This window comes from Hippopotamus amphibius, chromosome 7 (assembly GCF_030028045.1).
Source record: "Hippopotamus amphibius kiboko isolate mHipAmp2 chromosome 7, mHipAmp2.hap2, whole genome shotgun sequence".
Taxonomy (NCBI): Eukaryota; Metazoa; Chordata; class Mammalia; order Artiodactyla; family Hippopotamidae; genus Hippopotamus; species Hippopotamus amphibius.
Genome location: NC_080192.1, coordinates 117,939,434 through 117,963,781, shown reverse-complemented (window position 1 = coordinate 117,963,781; position 24,348 = coordinate 117,939,434). Strand labels below are relative to the sequence as shown.

The 24,348-nt window shown below is 41.8% G+C and overlaps 2 protein-coding genes across 5 annotated transcripts in view; one reads left to right on the top strand and one right to left on the bottom strand.

The window, feature by feature from the left end:
* GALM (galactose mutarotase) overlaps nt 1-7,337 on the top strand; it is a 53,651-nt gene extending 46,314 nt beyond the window's left edge. Inside the window, exons 5-7 of the mRNA XM_057743280.1 lie at nt 3,746-3,887; nt 5,359-5,533; nt 6,162-7,337. Of these exons, the coding sequence (XP_057599263.1) occupies nt 3,746-3,887; nt 5,359-5,533; nt 6,162-6,239 (395 nt within the window). The 3' untranslated portion in view covers nt 6,240-7,337. The remainder of the gene's footprint in view (nt 1-3,745; nt 3,888-5,358; nt 5,534-6,161) is intronic.
* A 9,969-nt stretch (nt 7,338-17,306) lies between these two features.
* SRSF7 (serine and arginine rich splicing factor 7) lies at nt 17,307-22,660 on the bottom strand. Of its 4 annotated transcripts, none has more exons than XM_057742657.1 (8): nt 22,493-22,660; nt 21,281-21,461; nt 20,813-20,989; nt 19,868-19,942; nt 19,663-19,773; nt 18,562-18,615; nt 17,992-18,027; nt 17,307-17,610 (listed from the first exon to the last, which is right to left on the bottom strand). In XM_057742657.1, the coding sequence occupies exons 1-8, from the start codon at nt 22,518-22,520 to the stop codon at nt 17,556-17,558; spliced, it is 717 nt and encodes a 238-aa protein (XP_057598640.1). In that variant the 5' UTR covers nt 22,521-22,660; the 3' UTR covers nt 17,307-17,555. The 4 variants fall into 4 exon arrangements, with proteins under 4 accessions (XP_057598640.1, XP_057598641.1, XP_057598642.1 ...); XM_057742658.1 differs by having other exon boundaries at nt 19,672-19,773; nt 22,493-22,632; XM_057742659.1 differs by lacking the exon at nt 17,992-18,027 and having other exon boundaries at nt 22,493-22,633.
* Between the last annotated feature and the right edge of the window lie 1,688 nt (nt 22,661-24,348).

The following is a 24,348-nucleotide window of genomic DNA, read 5'->3' as shown; positions in this document are numbered from 1 at the left end:
GACCACTGTGCCACCAGGGAAGTCCCCATTCATGTCTCTTAGTGTTTAGAAACTCACTGAAGCAGAACCAAATGCTTTAAGTGGCTAAAAGTCAGTTCTCTTTTTACTCATTTTTGTAACGGTAAGGTACAGGTTCCTAATTTTTCTTAGCCTCCTAAGATTCCAGCCCCACTTTGTATGCTATATTTCTCCTCTAAAAATAGCAGAAACCGAGTTCCTAAAACATCTCCATCTAACTGCATGAAAGGAAACATAACTCTCACCCTGAAGGAGGATGTTAAACACCTAATGTCTGTACTTAACCTTTGAAATATATGATACAGTTCTGAGACAATACGAAAATTTTTAAAGGGACTAAACTCACAGTGTAAGGCTCTGAAACAGAGTCCCTTTCCTCTTTCCCCATCAAGAAAGTTTGGCCAGATTGCCTGGCCTGCTGCAGAGGGACCTGGGATTCTTTGTATTTGGGGAAGATCCTAGGACCAAGGGCTTCTCACTCCTAAGTGGGTTGTACTTTTAGGGGGTGGGATAGCGTGCACTTCTGCTGTCATCTGTTCCTAGGGTTTTCTAGGTTAGTTGCTCAGAGGCTATACTGGCTTCACGCTGGCTTTTATATATATGTATTTTATGTTGTATACAGTTGACCCTTGAACAATGCAGAGGTTAGGGTCCCTACCCATGCACACAGTCGAAAATCCACCTATAACTTTACAGTTGGCCCTCCAAATCTGCAGATTCAACCAATCAAGGACAGTGTAGTACTATAGAATGTATTATTGAAAAAAATCCATGTATAAGTGGACCCGTGCATTTCAAATCCATGTTGTTCAAGGGTCAGCTGTATGTGTACATGTATTTTATGTGTGTAGGCGCGTGTGTGTTTATTGAGCTTCCCTCTAAATAACAAATTCTGCAGGAATGGGGTAGGGGTTGAAAGTCAGTGATTTAGTCCAATTTATTCGTTGCACTAATGAAAAACCCCAGGCTCAGAGAAGTGATTTCTTTTAACTTAATCTGTTTCCTCATTGGAGGCATTCTACCCTACAACTACTGCTGCTGCTACTGTTACTATTACCACACACACACACCATCACCTTGTACTTAAGCTGTTTCCTCCACATTGATTATTCTTCAACCTTCTTCACCATTCAGCCTACTATGACCTCACCTCAAGTCTCCGCTCAACTACTAAACTTTTATCCATGAAATCTCCCCAGTCTGCCAAATCTAAGCCAGCCCAGTCACACTGCCTGTCTTCTTTCTTACAGCTGTGCCTCTACTGGAGTACTTTTCACGTGCTCTAGTTACAAGCGGCTTATGTGTCCATTCCCCCCTTCAGACTGCAAGCTGCTTAAAAAGCCAGGTTCCGTGTCTCATCTATGTAGCATCTCTGCCTAGCAGAGTGCCTGGAATACAGTAGGTGTTTAATAAGTGTTGATTGATCAAAAGAGTGACTGAGTGAATAGGCTTCTGGTCCATTGCTCTGGCTCTGACACATTCCAGGAACGTGCCTATGGGGAGGAAGGCTTCTGCACATTCCTTAATTGAGCTAAATTCAAAATACTTGTGTACCTTATTTGAGATGGCTCAGCCTAGCATATAGGGAAGAACAGACCTGAAAGTTGGGAAGAGAGTGAAAGGTGATAAAGCAAAATGGCACAATATTCAGAAGAATGTAAAACCCACGTTATAGCCTTTTGGCAAACATGTCTAGAGGACTGTCTGTTGAGAAATTCACTCTCTCACTTGGATCTCCAGAGAAATTATTCATAAGATAATCCTGATTCCTCTTTTTCACCCTCATAGCCCTGATGTTTTTTGTTGTTGTTGTTTGGTTTGGGGTTTTTTTTGGGGGGGGGGGGAGGGGGGATATGGGGGCTGCACCACATAGCTTCTGGGATTTTAGTTCCTCAACCAGGGATCTAAACCCAGGCCCTCAGCAGTGAGAGCATAGAGCCCTAACCACTGGACTGCCAGGGAATTCCCTCAAAGCCCTGATTTCTAGTTCAGTGGTTTTAGTAGAGTGAAAGATGTGGCTAACTATTTTCACATATTTTATCAGTTCTAAGATGCCACCAACTGTAAAGTTCACCATTATTTTACATTCCATGAAGGAAAAAAAAAACACATCTGCCAGTTAAACCATGACATGACACGATTTCAGGCATTTTAAAATAGGAAAATGAGGGAATTCCCTGGCGGTCCAGTGGACTTGGTGCTTTCACTGCTGGGGCCCAGGTTCGATCCCTGGTGGAGGAACTAAGATTCTGCAAGCTGTGTGGCACAGCCAAAATATATATGTATATATTTTACAAATATATATATACGTATATATATTTTATAGCCTATATATATATGAAATGAGTGTTTTTTAAAGAATAGTTCTTTTTTTCTTTTTAATATTTGTTTATTTATTTGGCTGCACTGCATCTTAGTTGCAGCACTCGGGATCTTCGTTGCCGCATGCAGGATCTTTTTTAGTTGCGGCATGAAGGATCTGTAGCTGGCATGCAGGAAACTTTTTTGTAGTTGTGGCAAGCATGCGGGATCTAGTTCCCTGACCAAGGATTGAGCCCGGGCACCCTGCATTAGGAGCGCTGGGTCTTAATCACTGGACCACCAGAGAAGTCCCCAAAATGAGTGTCTTAAATTGAGGAAATATGGTATATCTGTATCACAGGTTGTTGTTTGATGATATCAAGTTGTGTGGGTCTCAGTCTCATCTGTTACATGAGTGGTTTGGACCAGATGAGCTCTGAGAACCCTTCTGGTCCCAACACCCTTGAGTTCTGTAACACCACGAAGGGATATTCTTGACTGCGCATCATTCGTTGCGTAATAACCACCAAGAGGGGGCTCCCGTCCAGATTCCTTCTGTGCTTTGCCCTTTAAGAGTTGAGGGTCTTTACATGGCAGTGTCCTCCCTTAGGACTAGTCACCCACCCACATCAATGTAAAGAGGCTTCAGAATGTCCCACCTTGATAGGAACAAATATATTTATTAGAAGTTGAGGAATTTGGCTTACACACAGGAAGGGGACAGTGCTTGCCAACTGTAACTCCTCCAGGTATCACTCCTAGAGACTCAAAGCTTTCATTCAAAGGACTGACTCTCAAACTGACTAATGATAGAGTGGCCATTTATTCTAGTTTGCCTCCGACTGTCCTGGTGAACTCATTTGTCCCAGTGTTGCTATTAGCAGTTCCCTCTATGGTTTGAGTCTACAGACTGATCAGGGAAGTGATTGAGGAAGAGTGGTTACCAGTGTCGCTTTGGCTAATAATGGCACCAAACGGTTTGAAAATCACTAATCTCAGAGACATTGTTAGCATCTGGTTAGCCAGTACCAGGTGCTAATGCTTGGTTATGAGCCCGGGGATATTTCAGCATTAAAGCAAGAAATGTCAACAAGGTGACTGACTGAATGATTAGGACAACCATCACCCTTTATCCAGTTTATTGCTTAATGGAAATTATGCATTTCCTTGATTTTTGTACTTTTTTCACACTTGAATAATTCTGAGTGTTAAAGCTACTGCATCTGGTAGTCAATAACATTGACTATGTTAGGATTAAGGAGATCCAATAATTTATTGGAGACCCAATAGTTTATTCTTAGGATCTGGACTCCCACCTCCTTTACAAATTTGAAATGAAGGATGGGAGGGTAGAACCACTGGGTCTTTAGGATATAAAGATTTCATTTAGGCATTTATCACTCTTTTTCCTGCCTCTTCCCACCAGGAGAAGTTGCACCAGTGCAGGGAACTGCATTTGACCTGAGGAAGCCAGTGGAGCTTGGAAAACACCTGCAGGAGTTCCATGTGAATGGCTTTGACCACAATTTCTGTCTGAAGGGATCTAAAGAAAAGCGTTTTTGTGCACGGTAGGTACTTTTCATTTGCTACCTCTGTTGGGAAGAAGAGATAGCAAATCCAATTTGAGGAGCTTTTCCTCTGGCCATATTAATGCTATTTACTATGCTACAGGGAGCCAACTACCACATCCTATGTGTCTTTTCAAAGCTCCTATTCCACAGGTGAATTTATCTCCCCCTCTGCCCCTACCTGATGTCCTGTCTCTTTGCTTCCTCTCTCCCCATCTGTGCCTGTTCTCTAGGGCCATTTTTGTTAGAAGCCCCAGCTGACTTCAGATGACTGAAGTCACCTCTACTATCCATGAACTCCCAGAGCCCTTGTCTTTTCTTGACTTGTGATGTATGCTTTGCCTACTTCCATGAAAAACTGGCGTTTATGTTTCCCTTACAGCACTCACCACCTCCAGCCCTGTCTGATAGGCATCTGTGTCCATACTCCCCTTCTCACCAGACTCCAAGTCCCTCATGCCATCTTATCTTTGTGAATCCCTACCTTTACCCTAACACCTAACACCATGCTTGGCACTAGCAAATAATCAATAAATGTTTGTAGAATGAATGGATCTTAAATAAAGCAGAGGAAATGATCTAAGCTCTAGCAGAAACAGAAAGAACTTCAAAAGCCTTCTCTCCTCAGAGTCCCAGCACCAAGACCCCAGCTGTGTTCCTGTAGCTCCGCTTTTCTCCTCTGTGCCTCCTATTCACATTTCTCTTCCCATGGTCCCCACCTGAAAAGACCCTCCTGCCTCCCCTCCACTATTCAGATCCTGGCCCTTCTCTTTTCCAAACATCTTTCCCTGAACCTCTTGGTTGACTACACATCGTGGGGATGTTTTACTTCGGTAAGTGTATAAGACCCAGCCTTTCTTTATCTATATATCCCTTTGACCCCAAGTATAGGAGCAGGTAGGTACGCTTCCCTCTGTAGCGGCCTGGTTTTTTTTTTTAAAAAAGAGACAGTCTAGCAGAAACCCAGAACAGATCTATTCTGGGGGGGGGGCAGAATCTGACTAAAGAGCTCTGCCTGCCCTAGCCCCAGGGTAGTGGGCAGTTTAATTTAGAAAAGCATCTCCTCTCTTTCAAAAGACATAGCTGGTTGTCTTGCCAGACCAAGCAGAGAGCTCCAATTCTTTATGAGAAAGTATCCCAGCCTCCCTCCCCGCCCCCCCCACCAGGACCCTAAGACTGCCCATCTCCAACCTGGCTGCCCCCAACACACACAAACATATCTGACTGGGATAATGCTCCTCAAGCTCAGAGTGAGAAGTTGCTATCAGGGATCCTCAAAACCACCTACTCACGCCTCACCTAAGAGGCTGCGAGAATTTCCCACCATGCTCGTCTCACCTTTGTCTCCTCCATATATCTTGTCCCTGCTCTGTGACTGGGTCTGATTCCTGTCTCAAAGCTGCTTCCCAGCTTTCCCCTGTCTGCTTTTCCACCCTGGAGCTATACATGTGTGGTCTGGCTTTACCCCTAGGGTCCATCATGCTGGAAGTGGGCGAGTACTGGAAGTGTACACTACCCAGCCTGGGGTCCAGTTTTACACGGGCAATTTCCTGGATGGCACACTGAAGGGCAAGAATGGCGCAGTCTATCCCAAGCACTCTGGTTTCTGCCTCGAGACCCAGAACTGGCCTGATGCAGTCAATCAGGTAAGTCCACAAGCCAGCCAGCTTGTTAGAGTGGTGGTGTGTCCAAGGTCACATTGGATGACAGAAGTCACAACACTCAAGTCAGACTTGCTCTATACGATTCAAAAGTCTGTGTGTGTTCTCTTCTCCAAGTCATGATAAACACAGGAAACCACATTACTAAAGTGGCATTTACACGTTAAAAAAAAAAAATCTATTTTGTACTTTCAAAGCCTTTATTCAGTGTAATGTTTCTCATCAATATTTACTCATTTTCTGCAACCACACTGTTCAGATGACCCTCCAAATCTTTTCACCCTGTTTACTTCCTCATAACTTTCTTTTCTAGCTATTGCCTAGAGTAACGCTCCTCATAGCTCCATCCCATAAGATGCTTGCAGCTTGCACCAGTATGTAAATCATCCCTGCTTCCTTCAGTAAGAAAGTCTTGCTGTGACCAAGTGTGTTTAGTGATATGGTTGATTTTCATTCTGGTCCAAGTTCTTTATCTCATTGCAAACCAATAATAAACAGTTCTTACACTGGCAACTGGTGCACAGAACTGGTCTGGACCAGTCCAGAAGCCACCCTGGTTAAGGGTGCAACCTGGGCTGGCACGGTGTAACCTGTATTGCTTTCCCGTTCACAGCCCCACTTCCCTCCTGTGTTGCTGAAGCCTGGTGAGGAGTATGACCACACGACTTGGTTCAAGTTTTCTGTGGCTTAAGGAAGTGAAAAGATATGATCTGCTCCAGGGCCAGGCTGGGAGCCCCTCCAGCAGCCTGTCTCCTATGTAGAGATGAGATGAAGATTTAGAGGCTTTAAAAGTGATCCTGTGAATTAAAATCATACAAATGGTAGCTGTCATGATAGTCAGTCTGAATATTGATTTCCTTCCCAAAGACTGGCTCCAGGGCAGGTCTAATGACCAGCTCCTGTTTTCTGTGCAGTGAAGAGGACCCAACCATCAATGTCACCATCTAAGCCCTGACCCTAGCCCAGAAGTGGTACCTGGGCTCCTTGTGTTGGCTCCATCTCTCCATTCTGCCTCTTTCTTTTCTACTTTTCACTCTTTGATCCTACTCACTCCTTTTCTTTTTCTTCCTTCTCTACCTCACACTGCCTTGCCCTCTGTAGCACTTTGGAGTTTTCAGAGATCACTTAGCTCATTCAGTCTGCTGGCAGAGACCTCTCTGCCTCGATAAGGCAACAGATGGAGAAGTGAGCTAGCGGAGGCTAAGAGGGGATAAATGACCCACCTAAAGGCACAGAGCTAGAGCTAGGAAAAATTTTAGCCAGTACTCGAGGTCAGGTCATGTGAATTCAAGTCCCCTTCTTTACTTCCACTCCAGTCTTCCAGAGCATTCCTACAGTCACTGATGGGCGCGGGGGGGGGGGGGGGGGAGGTGGCTGACCCTTACTCTGTTAGAGCCATTCTTTCTTCCCAGATGCACTTTTATAAGAAGCTTTAGTCTGCCTCTGAGACTTACAGATGGTGACAAAGTACAAGATCAAAATGTCCAGAAAGAATCTGTAAATTTGATTCTCTGCCTTTGGGGTTAACTGAGAAAGCCCAGGCCAGCCAAGGCATGGGAAGGAAGCCATTGGACACAGGAGCTGTATTAGTGTGAAGAGAGGGGCTTGGCTGAGGATTGCACATTGCACCAAGAACAGATGTTATGTTATGTATATGGGGCTGGGCTTCCCTTCTTTCCTGAATAATTGAATCATCAGTGATGGGCTTGGGTTGGTGACTTTTAAAGAAATGTACCTTATACTAATACACTAATAATCAGTTGAAATAAAATCAGAATCTGCACCTTCAGAAAACTCCCAGTTTCTTCACTGATCTTTAAGTCTGTCAGGCATGGACCTTTGGGAAATAGACCAAATATAAATGGTATGTTCTGGATTCAACTATACTCTCCAATACAGCCCCAGCATCTTCCTGGAGAAACACTACCTAACTGGCAGCCTCTGGAGATTCCTATACTTCCCCTCTTTCTTAGCAACAAAAGTAAACCAAAGATAGTGTTTATTTTTTAATTCATTTCAGCATGGATTTTCTGAGTACCTATTGTGTACACAGTTCTCTCCTAGGTTTAAAGGGTTCAAGAGGTAATGTCCAAGAATGTAGTATGTTCCTTAGGGATATCACAATCTCTCTGGGAGACTAATAATAGTAACAGCCAGATGACGTGGAACTGCACCATGACAGAACCGGAAGCCCTAAGCACTAACTTTGCTCCTGGGTTTTACTACATGGGCAAACAATCTAATTTCACTTGGCCTCAGTTTTCTCACCTATAAGGCAAAGGGATTAGACTACAATTATCTGGAAGGTGAGTATATGTCTGCGGGCTGGAACTCAAGCTGGCCACTAGTACAGTTCAAGTGAGGTGGTGAAACAAACATGGTATTCAATATGGAAAACACCATATATAACTACAATTATTAAAGCCTTGTTGAAAATGCAAATATCCACTCACATGTAACCCCCTCCCCCAAGAGTAAGTCTCCAGGTCCCCAGGAGCCCATGCTTTCTTTACCATACAACCCCCCACCCACAACCAGACTAGTGCTGTATTATTCTGAGTACTGATCTTTCATAGCTGAGCATGTTATTGACTTCAGTTCAATGATCTATATGGATTCCTATGTTTGTTTCAAATTTATATGATACAAGTTCTTATCATTAACTGCGAGATTTTCATTTTTCCAGTTCCCACTCATTTTGCCTAACAAGGTAACATGTAATTTGCACGAACATTGCTGGAAAGTCTAAACTAAGATGGCATGCTATGGAGGTTGAACTGTTGTGACCATTAGGTGACCAATGACAATCCAATCTCAGAAGACTAAAGGAAGTTAGTGTCAATGGATAAATGGGTCATTTGCAAAAAGTAGAACATTAAGGGACTTCCCTGGCCGTTCAGTGGTGAAGACTCTGCACTGCCAGTGCAGAGGGCACAGGTCTGATCCCTGGTCAGGGAACTAAGAACCCGCATGTGACCCAAAAAGAAAAAAAAAAGTAGAACTTTAAAAAAAATACAGAACTACCAGCAGAAGACAGGCGGGAAGCACAGCATATACCCTGTTCGCTAGCCAGTTCCCATCATCAGTGATAACCATTTTAAACAATTGGATCACAAGTTTGCAGTGGGCTATTTGGACATTTCTGACAGGACTGCAATTCTTTTCCAATTTATCTTCTCCCCTTAAGTTCCAGCGTCTCCAACTCAATTACTCAAATCATAAAGTCTCAGATATTCTGGGTAGCACTGCCAGCTGTAGCTAAGAAAGGAGGTCAGCAAATCCTCTTCTCAAAAAAGCAACTGTAATGTAGAAAAAAACTGACAAAACAATTCTGGTGCTCTGGGAACTGACCCAAAACATACAATCCAAGATACATTTATGTTTGAAAAACTGCTGAACTTGGAGTAGGAACAGTGGAAGACTGTGGCATTCTTGCCTGGGACTGCCCCCATTCCCTTTAATCCCCCAGCTCAGTCACTGTGAAGCTTCTACCAGGGCAAAACGAAGACCAGGAGATCGCTATGGGAGGGGCGGGCGCAGTTTTCTCCATTTGGAGTGGTAGGTGATGCATGTCCAACTGCTTTGTCAATAAAAATAACAATCTTGGTGCTATGAGAGCAGGGAGAGCCGATGGCTCTACTAGCCTGAGGTTGCAACTGTGGTTGGAGCAAGCAGTGGTCAGAGGCTACACACATGAATAGCAGAGACCAGAGGGGGCCAAGCTATTCACACACTCCTGGGCCAACTCTGAGGCTGCGTGCCTGTGCAAAGGAAATTAAAAGGGACTTATTAGCAAAAAGCGAAAGCTAAAAGACTTGAAAACAGCCTAAACACCGAATCCACTCCCCACCTTCACACAGATCCATCAGCAGAGGGCAGAAATCTGACTGGCTGAGGTATCAGCATGACGACTACCCAGCTGCTGACTACTAAGCAAGCCATGCAGACGCGAGGCAACCCTTACAAAGCTGAGTGTAAAAATAAACACGGACTTCCCTGGTGGTCCAGTGGTTAAGACCCCACACTTCCACTGCAGGGGAGTATGGGTTCAATCCATAGTCAGGGAACTGAGACCCTGCATGCCGTGTGATGCAGCCCCCCCCCCCCCCCAAAAAAAGGTCTGAGGAGTCCGGTAGGAAATAAACTTGTTTAAAAACAAAAACACCTATTAAAAATAAACACAAGAATGTTTTTAGAAATAACAAAAAACACTGAATACAGATTATAAAAAAAGAACCAAGCAAAATTCTGAGGTTGAAATGTACAACAAATGACAATTCCCACTAGAGAGGCTCAGAAGCAGGTTAAAGATGGCAGAAAAAAAAATAAGTGACCTTGAAGAGAGATCAATAGCAATTATTCAATCTGAAAAAGATTAAAAAAATTAAGAAAATGGAAGAGAACCTCAGAGACCTGTGGACAACAATGAGCACATCAACATATGTGTAATGGGGGTCCCAAAAGGAAAGTAAAGGGACAGAAAAATATTTCAAAACATAATGGCAAAAAACTCCCCAAATTTGATGAAAACCATTCATCTATACATCTAAGAAGTTCAATAAACTCCAAGAAGAATAAATACAAAGAGATCCCCACTTAGATATGTCATAAACTGTTAAATGCCAAAAAAGCAAAAATAAAATTTGAAAGCAAGAGAAAAAAGTCTCATCATTACAGAAGATCACCAATACAATTAACATCTGACTTTTCATCTGAAACAAGAGTCCAGGAAGCAGGAGAATGACAGTCAATGTGCTTAAAAAACCAAGGATTCTACATCAACCCAAACTATCCTTCAAATGCAAAAGTGAAATAAAAACATCCCCAGATAAACAATTAGAGAACTCATTGCTAGCAGAGCTGTCTTAGAAGAAACACTAGAGGAAGTCTTCCATGCTGAAAGGAAATTAAGACAATAACTCATATACATGGAGAGAAATGCAGAATATCAGAAATGGTAAATTTTCTCATCTTTTCTTTAAAAGACATAAGGTTGTATGAGGCATTAATTAAATACTGTATCACTGAGTTTATAATACATAATACAGCACAGGGAGGGAAGTCCAGGAAAAGAAAATATACTGGAGCAAAATTTTACCAGAGTATAATTTGAAGTAGATTGTGATAAATTAAGATCCAGTCACTAAGGAAATAACTCAAAACTACAGTTAAAATATATATATATATATATCAAGAGGAATTTAAATAGTACACTAAGAAAATGTTTAATACAAAAGAGAGCAGTAAAAGGTGGAAGAGAAAAAGACAGGAGACATATAGAAAACAAAATGGCAATCATAAATCCAACCATATCAATAATTCTATATGTAGATGGTTTAAACAAACCAAAGGCAGTTTGTCAGACTGAATTAAAAAGCAAGGTCTAGCAACTAACTATAGGTGACCCTTGAAGTACCCTACCACCATGACCACCAAGTCAAAAATCCATATGTTAAGTACAGTCAGCCATCTGCATCTGTGCTTCTGCATCTGCGGATCAAATAGGTATGTAGAATCTACTGAAAAAACATCCACATGTAAGTGGACCATGCTGGTCAAACCTGCACTGTTCAAGGGGCAATTGTGTATGCACCAACAAGCTGAAAATAAACGGATGGAGGATATACCATACAAACAGTAATCATAAAATAGGTAGACTGGCTATATTAATATCAGAAAAAATAGACTTTAAAACAAGAAATAGTACTAGAGAGATATTTTATAATGATAAAAACATCAACACATCAGGAAGATATAATTATAAATGTATGCATGCAATAGAGCCTTAGATTCTTTGAAGCAATTATTGTGACCAAAGGCCATGTATGGAGTTGACTTAGTGTCAGACATAGCACAATAGTTCTGGTGAATACTTCAAATCTCTCAAACAGAATGTTAACCTTTTTAAAAAATGAGTATTTCTCTGAGCACAGTGACCTCTACTGGTACTAATATAAACCCCTTTTTCATAGAAAGGTTCCATTCCAGCATAGGTTCATTTGGTTAGAGGAAGGATCAGAGAATCCTAGAGGATGTATGTATAATAGAATCCTCCTTTGAATCACGTGAGTGCTGCTTTCTTACAATAATAGCAATCAGCCAGGCCAATCTATCTAATAACTAGTGAAGTAGGAGCTGGTTAGCACTAGCCCCTTAAGCAGTAGTTTTCAATTCTGATTGTGTATTAGAATCACCAAGGGAGATTTTTAGAATATTAATGCCCGAGCCTCACCCTTAGCAATCTTGATTTCATTAGAATGTTTTTTAAAGTTCCCTGGGTGATCCTAATTTGTAACTAGGGATGAGAACCACTGCCCTAGCATAAAGGCTTTCCTCATTATACTCTCATAATATTCACCAATGTTTTAAACGCATTAATGTGTTTAGCTAGAATTTGCTCTCTAGCATCAGGAAGCACTTCCTCAAGAATGAGTCACAGAGAATCTTCCCAAACCAAAAGTATGTCTTGGTAAGGCCCTGGCAATCCTACCAATAATCCTGGCACCCAAGATATTCAGAGATAATTACTTTGAAGATTGTTGAAGAGAAATGTGGGAATCCCCTGGCAGTCCAGTGGCTAGGATTCTGGAACTCTGGGCTTTCACTGCTCAGGACACAGGTTCAACCCCTGGTCAGGGAACTAATATCCTGCAGGCCGTGGCAGCGAGACCAAAAAAAAAAGAGAGAGAGAAATGTCTAAACCAGGGATTGGCAAACATTTTCTGTAAGGAGCAAGAGAGTAAATATTTTAAGCTTTGTGGCACTGTCAGTCTGTTGCAATTACTCAACCCAGCTGCTATAACACAAAGCCACAGGGCACCCGTTCTTAGGCAAAGGAATTCTTGTTATAGAGGCCCAGGGTGACAGCCCCCTGACAATGACCGAGATAAACAGACCCATCTGCCTTTATCTCTGCCACACACATTATTTCTTTACAGCCAAATTTTGTATCCTTGGCAGTGAAAGGATTCATTCTCTACAATCCAGATTTCTTAAAGATGTTATAAAATCAGGGTCTTTGTAAAGGATCACATCCAGCCATCTTCAAGCCTCAGTCACTAAGAACCCAGGGAATCTACAGAGGTGGATAGGACATAACCTTAGGCATCTGACAGTTGTAAGAAATGGATGACTTGATGTTCCTTATGTGGGTTAGGCTGACTCACTTGGGCTCACCTGTTCTTGAGGTGGTAGGTAAGTCTGCATCCTTTCTGCAGAGAACTTTCTGCACAGAAATTTCCCACACACTTTCTGAGCAGAACTCAGCGTTAACCCAAATGAGGTGATAAAAACCTTGCACTAGAGTTGCAGAGTAGAGCTGGGCATTGTAAACAGCAGCCTAAGGATCTAAATCCCCGGCAGGCAGATTCAGACAGGAATCAGTCTTACAGGCAGCTAAGCTGAAAATATAGACTTTTAGTTGAAATGGTGATTAATTATAAAGGTCTCACAGAAGAAAGGAGGTTCCAATTTTTGTTCGGTTATAATAGATTAGAATTCATTCATTCATCCATGAATTCATTTTTCACTCATCAGATATTTAAGTGTTAGCAGGCACTAGGCAACAAAGAAACGGAACAAGGCCCTGTACCTGCTGTTGCAATTTGTCTTGTGGTAGCATACCGGCAAAGAAGTACACAGGCAATTACAGTGTCCTACTATAGGTCAGTGTGTTGAGAGCAAGGGAACCTAAATCAGACTTGAATACATGGCAATTTAGAGAGTGGGGGGAAAACATGTCTTTTACCACAATTAAAACAAACTATGCTTTTCAACACAAGATTCATAAAATCAACAAGGCTGACATATCCCACCATGTAGTTACACCATGTGTACCAAAATGGGCAATGTTAGAGAGAAATACACACTCCTATACATTTCCACCAGGACAAACAGTACCTAGCAAAAATATAAATGCATGGACCCCTTGACCTAGCAATTCAACTTCTAGGAATTATTCTAGATACACAAGGTCACATGTGCGATGTACAGTACAAAGTTATTCACTGCAGCATTAACAGTAATTAGAAACAACCCTCATATCATTTAGTATGAAACTGATTCAATTCCTGTTACTCTTTGCTCAAAAACTCTGCAAGGAAACAAGAGTCCCTTCTAAGGCACACAACTCCTACATGATCTATGTCCCACATCCCCCTCCTTTCTATGCCATCTCTTCCCACTCTCCCCTCTGTTCACTTCCTCTTGACCTCCTTACCCTCCAACTCGAAACTACTTTAGGGCCTTTGCATGTACTGTGCCTTCAGAAGTTGGTCTGGCTTACTCACTCGCTCAAATGCTGTCACTATCAGAGGCCTCCCATTTACACAACAGCAATCAAACCCCTATCCTTTCTGTTTCACCATTCTCCCTATCAGTTATTACCCACCTGATATTTATTCATTTTGTCTCTCCAGAACTTAAGCTCCATGAAGACTGACTGTTCACGTCTATATTCCAAAGCTAGTAGCACCTGGCACGTTGAAGGGGCACAAAAGTTTAATGCCATAAATTATGCACCATCCAAGCAACTAAAAGCATGTAACTTAGAAAGTGCCAGTTTTACATATATGAAAAATCTCCAAGTATTTTATGTTCTAGATAAAAAGGAGTGGTAATTCCCTGGCGGTCCAGTGGTTAGGACTCAGAGCTTTCACTGCTTGGGCCCCGGGCCCAATCCCTAGTCAAGGAACGAAGATCCCACAAGTTGCGCAGTGCGGCAAAGAAAAAAAAAAGGAGAAAATACCTATGTATATTTACTCAGGCTATGTAACTGACAACAACGGTTGCCTTTGGGGAGGTAACTGGGCAGCTGAGTCAGGGGTAAGATGCCTTCTCGCTATACCCTTTGAGTGTATTACCAAATCAAAAAATGAAATGAAATGGAAAATAGATTGGGCCAGCCGTCTGTGGGAAAAAGAAAAAGCATCAGGTTTGAGAAATGGCCTTGAAGGCTTAACAGTTAATTGGCTCTGCATTCTCTGTGCTCTAGAATTCCCATTCTATCCAGCATCTTTTCTCCATTAAATCTAGAAAGAAAACAGCCATGTTATTAACTATGGCATAAAATACAATCGGTAGGACCAAGGGTTATTTTGTTCTTTTACTTTCTGACTTTTCCATAATGTGGTCTTGTTTTAAGGGAGCAGTGAGGTGCTTTATTGATGAAAAAAGCTAGGGCACTCAAACCATTAGGTAGGAATCAAACTTTTCCTACCTTCTAGCAGCTTAATGGTACAGTATTAAGTTACCAACCTCCCTGGGCCCATTTCCTCTTGTATGAGAGTTTTTAACAGCACTAGTTTAAGGATTGACAATGTCCTTTGACATCTTTACTAGAATGGTATCCATAAACCTCTAAGTTGTGAAAAAAATTCACCAGGCTTTGACACTGCCTAAAGGTGCTTTCCTTCTCCACCCTTTAGATCTGGATTTAACAACTTCAACAGTACCATACCTTGAACCTAGGCTCATCTTTGCCTCATTTCTTCGGCTTGTCACTGGTTCTCACCACCCTCCAAACACTCCAATACCAGCCAGACCTAGTACTTCTTGCTACTCTGACCACCTTCATCATGTCTTCCCAGCTATACAATTATGTACACATCTTCTAGACTATACAGCCCTCCCCTGCAAAGGTCTCCAAGCAATTGTTGCTCACTCAGAGCCAGAGCTAAAGAATCCTTTACTCCTGTCCTTCACTGATAACTAACAACATGTCAGTTTTAGAGCTTTCAATTCCTACTTAGCTTAATACATTCTGGAATCAGTGTTCCTTTAGACTTCAAGATAGGCTACACAAGGACAAAAATCACAATGCCACACTACCATTCATTTAACCCAAAGTCACAAATTCATAGTATTTCAAGACCTTCTCAAATTTCATTCTTTGTCCTCCAGAGAGGGGACATGGTAAAATGGTAGGACCAAACTTTAACTTGGTACTTAGCTTAGTTCAAAGCCCAAAGAACTACCAAAGTGAAGTCATGCTTTACTTACCTATGAAAGAGAACCAAGGTAAGGTTCTATGCCCAAAGCACTCAGTGTTCAATTGGCTATCAATCAATGCCAGGTTAATAATTTAGAAGGAATGAGTCTAGACCAGCACTTTTTAAGTCAATCACATAATCAATTTAGCAGTCCCAACCTCTAAACATAAAAAAAAAAGGGTGCACCGCACCAGTGTAGCATCTTAGGATGTTTACTAAGCACAAGGGTGTGGAGCTGTAGTCAACAGTACAAAAGGTGTTGGCCTATATACCCAGTATTCCCTTTCCCATAAAGGTAAATATAATTTTCTGTGCTTGTTTCTTAAAATCATTTTTGTCCCTAATCCCTCCTCCATATCATTTTTATCCTTTCACACTACTCGCTAGGATGCTGCTAGTAATCCATCCCAAAGCTGGAGGATTAACGATTCCTACTCTTGGCTCAGAACTCCCACTTCCAAAAATTGAGTATCAGGACTGTTTATTCTCTGCAGATTTATTGTTGAGTAAACTTATCTTTATATAATACAGAACAATTAAAGCTGACCAAGTGCAACAAATAAGCCTACTGATTACACACATAGCTTTATACCAACCATATAACGAGGCCAGTTGTCAAAAATCCAAAAACAGAGCATCCAAACTTCCAACATACTAATGGATCATTCAGACCAGTAAATAAACTTGAGGCAGATCAGTATGCCCAAATTGTAATGCTCTCCAGCAACTGTGCTTAAAAGCATAACAAACAAGGGCAGATAGCTGTGCCACCAGCACTAAATTTTTCTTTTGCACCAAGGCTAGAGAATACCTGGTTAAAGCCTGACCAGAAAATTCAAAATCAACTTACTGCCCTATGATACTTAAAAGATATTTAAAGTCGGAATAAAGAATCTACTGGCGCTAACATTCTAAAGTCTACCAGATGCTACCAAAAAATAACTACATGAGGTGTTGCTAAATATAGGTTGGATTTACAAAACTACTTTAGTCTCATTAACATTTCTGATTGACATCTTTAATTACTTTGCACCAGCCTGGCAAAATAAGATAAAACATTTTGGCATTCAGAAACTGAAAAACCTAACTTGGGAATTAACAGATCTCTGCTCAGAACAAGGCAATTCATTTGAAGCGACAGAGGAGAATATCTGGGCTCAAAAAATTTTGCAAAGCTGGTTTACATGAAGATGTTTTGTCCCAAATTCAGACAATTCCTCAAACATGCAAAAATTTTGGTATAAAACTGGTTACTGTTCGAAAACAAAGAAACAAAAGAACATTGAGTATAACTTCCTAGAATGGAGAGCTCTAATTTAACACCATCCCATCTAATAGTCTGAAAGCCTCAATTAGTTACTATACTTGAACAGGCTTCAGAAAATTCAGTTTCTCCAGCATCAAGTCCAGCTACTCTTGATTTGTTCCTGTTGCACTCCCTTTATAGCAAGTCAGTGGTCCCTACAACCTGACAGAAGAGATCATTAGCCTGATAACATCCAGTAACACCAACTCCAAAAGATTAATTTAGGGACTTGTCTTGATGCATGCATGCTATTAAGGGAGACTCACTCGAGTTCTTACCATCTTACCCAAAGCTCTAAGCATAAAAAGGAATTTTCCAAGTGTATTCACACTAGTCAATGATGTGCAAGACTTAAATAATAAATACCATTAAACTTTGAATGTAGGTCTGTATGAATATGATTAATACCAAGGTTGACTCCTGAAGCGTACCAAATTGAGCAATACTGAACACAAATCAAAAATCTAATTAGAAACATTTTATTTTAAATGTGCCAAATAAAAACCCACATTTTCAGACCATAGGATGTTATTAATACATTCAACAAAAATTTATATTATCTTACTGCTGTGAATTTACAGAGTAATAGTCCAGATCCGTTTTGATTAGATGGTTGAAATACCCTTCCCTAAATTACACTTTACAGACATCACAAATCCCTTATAATAATGTAAACAAAATAACTTTTCCCTAAAAGGTGAACTTGAGAACTTCAGTCCACTCTTTCAGGACTTGCACTTCTTCGAGGACTTCCTGACGGGGAACGACTAAAAAGAAAAACATTAGGTTTGGAACCAATTAGTGTCTACCAAAACTCATTCTTCTTGCATACATGTCAGGGCAAAACTCAACTTTCAATAAATTCAAAGGTGGAGAAAGGTATTAAGTTCCTATAGCAGAAGTCTAAAAAATTATGTAAGGCTTAATATAGTGTCTTCACTAATATCAGAAAACTTAAAGAGAACAACTTTGAATTTTGGGGATTTTTTTTTTTTTGGATCACCTAAGAAACTCGTATCTAGTATCTTAAGTATATAGCACCAATTCTCCAAAGAGCTCAAAGCTTGCAAAGTAGGCAGTAAGCAAACAAATTCTGCAGAGGCCACACTTGACAGTTTAAAGATTTGGTAACAAATTATTTTCCTTACCTTCTTTTTGGAGACGGAGATCTGGACTTTGATCGGCTGTCAAAACATGAGAAATTCTATTAAGAAAAAGTACTATCCAACCCCTCAAGTCACAATACCACAAAACTGAACCTCCAAACTGTGCTCAGCTTAAACTGTCGTGCAGTTAAATTGAAAGCAAACCTACCAATTTTTTGCTAACAAAAGCCAATCTTCTAACACCTGTTTTTCATAAAGTGAACTGCTTTATTTTATCATGAATAATCTTTTATACACTACTTTAAGTACAATGAACTCAGAATGCTTTTCCATGCAAGTATCGATTCTAACTCAGGCCTCTTAATATAACCCCAAATTCACCAACTTCTTTTTCACTTGTAGCTTGACATGCCCTAGTCCAGGAAGTCAACCAGAATAAGCCCTGTATAAATGAAGTCCTAAAGTTTGGTTTATTAATATGGTACTGTGTTCCTACTCAACACCTAAGCTTACAGCTAACACTTGAAATTTCAGCAATTCAAAACCACTTTGAACTCTTTGGATATTGGTGCCATATAACTAGAAGAGCATCAGTGAGAGTTTTTACCCTACCTGCTTCTTGGTCGTGAAAGAGACCTGGATCTTGATCTTGACCTGGACCGGGATCTTAATAAAAAACAAATACAATTATACCAATTAGTCCAAATGAATAATTTCCTTAGATACCTACTGAGTACCAATTATTAGGTAGGCTAGGAATAAAGGGGCCAAAACAGAGCAAGATGCTGTATATCAGTGTAAGACTAAGCAAATAATTGCTTTCAATAAGCTCTGTTATCAAATATAGAATCACCTTTTCAATTATCTATCATGAGCTGGGTTGTCACAGCTCCTGTACAGAGGTACAATATTCCTGAACAGCGTGCAGTATCCAAGAGAAATATATGGTGTTTGAGAAAACTGGTATTTTATCTTAAAAGAATCAAGGCAACCTCCTGAACTGAATTTCCTCAGGTGTTAAGCTCAGTGAAAAGCCATGACTGGGTAAGGCTTTGTTCTTGGATTATCAACAAACTTTCATGGTTAAGGACCATCAATTTGTCACACAAACCAAATCAGGTCAACATACACATCTTGAGGTCCTGCAACCAAGTTAAATGCACTTATCTACAGTTCAGAGATTTTTCAAATGCACCACAAGCATTTTAATCCCTGCACTCACAAAGACTGTGCTATTATTGAATAGCAGTAATTCCCAGTAGCATTCCCTACCACTGACATGAGTAGTATTGTTGACTCCTTATTATCTAGAATTTCATCGTTTCCATCACCTTTTTAATGCCTTCTACAAAGGAAATATCTCTTCCTGGTCCTAATGGGCCTTCTTATCAGGAATCAGGCAACTATCATCTTTTAGCACTATTATCATTTACCTATACAACAGATAAAAGCTGGCTTCTGAAAAGTTTTCAACATGTTTAACTCAGAGAGTGTTCACTGTTCAGGATTTGTGCTTTGGACCCTCCTCTACTGCCTCTGTAACAGCCCTTAAAATCTTTAGTTGGGCTTTTCATTTGAAAGCGTACATATTCAACCTTTTTTCAAACATTGTTTGAAGCATTCCATTTCAATTAGGTCCTTAAGATACTTCACTGCTGTCGTTAAGACGTGACAATCCAAATACAAATAAGGGGAAAAAAAGGTGCTACATACTGGAAATACCTCGATCCTTTTATAGAACCAGACCTAGATCGTCTGAGTGAAGCTGATCTTGATCTACGAAGAGACACAGATCTTGATCGCCGAGGAGATGCTGATCTTGACCTAAAAATTAAATCAAAGTAGTTGAAGTCCACTTTCAATTAAAGCTTTTTTTTTTTATCACTTGGTAAAACTGGAATTAAACAAGATCTCTCACCTCCTTCCCCTGCTCCTGCTGCGCGAGCGAGAGTATCGTCTACCTCTGGATCTTGAATGTGATCTAGACCGTGACCTATTTTTCAAGTCAGAAAAAAGCAAAATGTTAGATGGCAACTCCTCCTTAGAGTTTGTGTGCCTCTGCTGAAATCAAATCTCAGAACTATTTAAATTTAGTGTCTCATTTGGAAATAAACTCTGGGCCTATTAGTTGTCTTTTTTTTTTTTTTTTAAACTACCTAAAAAAAGATTTGTTAAAAGCTCAATTACATCTTAGAATTACATAATATAAAACACTATAATGTGTATTTAAAATAAACCTTGCAAGTTTGCAGGTCGACCCTCTTTGGCCCATGGTCTAGTAGATCTAGACGATCTAGAAGTATCTATAGCCGATCGCTGCATCTAGATGTTTTCTTCAATCTAACGACGATCAAACTGACAGCCAAATGAGCCAGGTGAGGCTTGATTGACGCAAGAAGATTTTTCTAGTTGGGAATGTGGTCAATCTGGTGTTCCTCTTTCTAAACCGGAGGGGGCCCCAATTGTAAGCCAAATTTACTGTTACGGCGATCACCGTCTCAAATTTTCTGCCCTTTAAAGAATAAGGTGAAGCTAGGTGTAGATGACTCGAGGGGATCTGGCCTCTTATGCTGATCACCTCAAGGTCTAGGAGGATCTTAATTGTCGGATTTGCAAGGCGCCTCAGCATGATATCATAAGGCTCGTGACATTCTGAATCAAGGCGACTGACTCAAACGAAGAAACCTGAAAGGTTTTGACCAGGTTGATTATTAATACATTAACATTTCTTTAATTAAACAAAAATTGTAAAATAAACCTGTATAATTAACATTCAAGTTTATAGAAAATTATTAGTTTCTGCCTTGCTAATAAAAAAATTACTTGATTAACTAGTACACCAACCATTCATTAGAATAAATACCTGCTTCTTCTTCGGCGGCTATAGCGATGACAATCATAAGCATAATGTCCCTTTTCGCCACACTCATAGCATCTATCATTGGGATCAAAGGGACGTCGGGCAGGTGGTCTATCAAAACGAGATCTCCGAGGCATGCCTGTTGATAGTTCAACTCTCACTCGGGAACCACAAATCACTCTATAAAATAGAAGCAACAAAATTCTAATGCTTAAAAACACACACAAAAACAAACAAAAAATCCCACGTCACTCCTATATTTACAACTTTCCAACCACTCTTTCTTTACCCGTCCTCACAAGCTTCAGCTATACCTTTATAAGCCTTTCAAACTCCACCTTTGCTCCCTAGTTCCTGTCTTCATAAAACGATTAGCTATTTATTTAAAATCTCCTCCAGACTGCAGAATCGAAGTTTAGCACAGGAATATTCTCACAAACAGTGAAGTTTCATAATCGATATCTTACTTACTTCCCATCCAGGCCTCGCACAGCATCTTCTGCATCTCTAGGATCTTCAAATTCCACAAAGGCAAATCCTGGAGGATTTCTGGCAATCCACACAGTTCTTAAGGGACCATAATAACTGAAAGCCCTTTCTAACTCTCCTTTGCCAGCACCAGTTCCCAGGTTACCAACATACACCTTGGTTTCTGTTTAAAAACGCAAATAGAAGAAGGCATGTTATGCAAAAACTGGCTTAAATTTGAATTCTTTGCTTTAAAAGAGGCCATCCTTAAGACTCTGCAAAGCATGTTTGATGCTCTCTCAAGGACGGAATTTGGTCTTAAAACCAACAAAGCTAAGCGTGCGACGAAGTTCTTAACAATGAAACGGGGGGCGGGGGGAACCTTCAAAACACAAGCACAGCAGCGTGGTAGGATACTCCGAGGCGTGGGGCGGGCTCCGCCCTGGCCCCGCCCCCGAGTCCCGGCAGCCCCAGGCGCGCTGGGAGCGCGCGGGCCGGCGGCGGCGGCGGCGGCGGCAGCGGCGTCTGCGGCGGCGAGCGGGCCCCGGCGGAAGCCGGACCGGGAGAGCGGGGCTGCGCCGGCTCTCGTCCTCCGCGGCAACCGCCCCAGGCGCAGGCTCGCCCAAGACTCCAGGTCCCCGCCCCAGAGCCATAAACCGCGCTCGAAAGAACTAAAAGAGAAAAAGAAACCAGCCGCCAGACGAAAAGATCACGTCTTCATTCCTACTCAGCAATTCGACCGTTTGACGAGAATGCGCAGCTCGAAGCTGCCCCAGTTTTCTTCAGTCTTAAATTCACCCCTTCTTTTACTGCTGCGACCACGTCTGTCCGCCAAAGTGGCGGGAAAGCGCCAAGGAAATGCGCCACCATGGTCGTCAATGTGCGCAAAATGGCAGCCGAGGGCGGGGGGGTGTGGGGGACGGGCGGGCGGCTTGAAGAAGGGCAACAACAAAACAGTGACTGAGGGCCTGGCTCAAGCCGGGCGGGAAGCGAAGATGCCCAAGAATTGATAGAAACCCTGGCACAGACCTACCCCAGCCACCCCCTGTCCTCCCTCAATACCCCGCCCCCGCCGCCTCCGGCTTCGTGTGGTGTGCGCCGAAGCCGCCATTACGCACGCGGAATTACCGTCTCCCAACCGCCGCGCCAACCTCACGGCCTCTAAACACTCCCTACACCCACAGCAGCGTCCCTTACTGGCCCCCGGCCTCTTACCTCCTCCGTACCGCCCGTAACGCGACATGATGACTGGCCCGCGAGCCCGGCTCTTTCAGCTCGCAGCGCCCAGAGACCGACTAACACAAACCGAACAGCAGTGCCACGCTCGCCAATGGTCCTAGCGGCACTACGAGGAAGCGCCTGGGTTCGCGCTTATATATGCGGCGGCTGGGTTTCGTTGCGCATGCGTCATCTGGACGTTCTGCGCGGCACAAAGGAGCTGGGCGGAAACGGCCGAGAAGCGGCGCGGAGGGAACTGACGGGGCTAAGACGCGGCACACGGGCGGAGGGATACGTTTCCATGGCAACGCCAAGATCTTGTCTGTAAACCTCTGGCTTTCCCCGCGTCGTCCCGCCCCTCCCCTCCCCCTTTTCCTTGTGCCTTCCTCATTTTCCTTCCTTCTCCCTCCCCGCTTTCGTTTTACCCAATCTAGGGACCCTCAGCCTTGGTAATCTTACTACAGGTGCACTAGACCGGCCTTATGAAAGGCTGTAAAATTTAACCGCTGATGTTGCAGCCGTCGCCGCCTTTCTGCTGGGGTACCTGGCCTAGGCTGCTACTCATTGATCTTAGGGGCTCGTCAGAGGTAATCGGGAGTGTGGCCAGGGTGAGAACTCCGTGAACCCCGCGGTTCTGAGTAGTGGTCTCTGCACCATAGGCCTCAAAAGAGGTGACGCCCCCCGAGGGACCACCAGACCTGCACCGACGCTCCAGCCCCTTCACAACCAGCCATCCGTTTTCACCAACACGGTCCGAGTTATTGAAGTCAAAAATAGAGGGGTTTTTTTTCCCCCTGTTGTATTGAAATTGTTACATAATCCTAAATCAAATCATTTTGGTAGTGGCAATTCGGAGATTATTTGCATTTGAAGCACAAAGTATTTGTGCTTCCTTTCTAGTGCTTTCTGCTTTGTATGGTAGTACCACATCTCATCCGCTAATACTCAGATCCTGAGGACGAGGACTTTAGTCTTCTCTGAGTAGCAGCCTTGCTGCTTCGCCACTCTGTAAATCAAATAAATGAAAATCTTTTCTTTATTAGAATCGATTAAAAATCCAGTTTCGATTTTATACAATGTATTTGCTAGACACCAACTATATAAATACAGATTTAACTTCTTTTTTACCATCCATTAAAAAAAAAAGACATTACACTATAAATACTTGGAGTACACGAGTTGGAAATACTCCACAAAAGGAGGAAATTCTTAGGTATTTGTATTTTTCCATCTGCTGAAACGTCGCTTAGTATGTGTAGATGTGGGATACAGAGTATAGGAGAAAGGCAACTTAGTTAAATAAGCATGTATTCAGGTAAATAAAGTATGAATTCTCAGAGTAATGCTGCGACTTTATATTTTTTCCATAATTTTTGAAATTATGGAAGAAATTGGTCTATTTCAAGAAAATATCTAGTAAGAAAATAGAAGTTTCATAGAGTTTGTTATATTTGTTCTCCCTTATTGATTTTCTTTGTTGTTATCTACTTAGGTTTCTTCTTAAAAGGCTTAAAGAATAAAGATCTTTTTTATACTCCTTTATATATCTTTATATAGAAAGAGCATAAGTATAAAGCATAGGTAACTTGTTAAGACAGTGCTTATTATACTGCATAGCTCCTCATAGGCGTCAATATTTTTAGCTCTGAATACAAAATCTATTGTACAAAGAGAATTTTTAAGCAAATAATAGTGTAAACAATATGAAAAGAAGCAGGTGTCCAACTTACAACAGACTGATTTCAAGCGCATTATAGGGAAAGGCATAAACCTCGACTGACTTGCCTTCCTCTGTAGCTAAGTATTATTTCTCTCTTATTAAAGGAGGACCAGTTCTAGGCTGGGCTTTGCTA

Coding starts and splice junctions, on each gene's coding strand:
- SRSF7 (XM_057742657.1), bottom strand. CDS start 22,520: ATGTCGCGTTACGGGCGGTACGGAGGAG. Junction 20,990..21,280: donor GTGCGAGGCCTGGATGGGAA/GTAAGTAAGATA, acceptor TCTATTTTATAG/AGTGATTTGTGGTTCCCGAG. Junction 19,943..20,812: donor AGCCGCCGAAGAAGAAGCAG/GTATTTATTCTA, acceptor CTTGAAAAATAG/GTCACGGTCTAGATCACATT.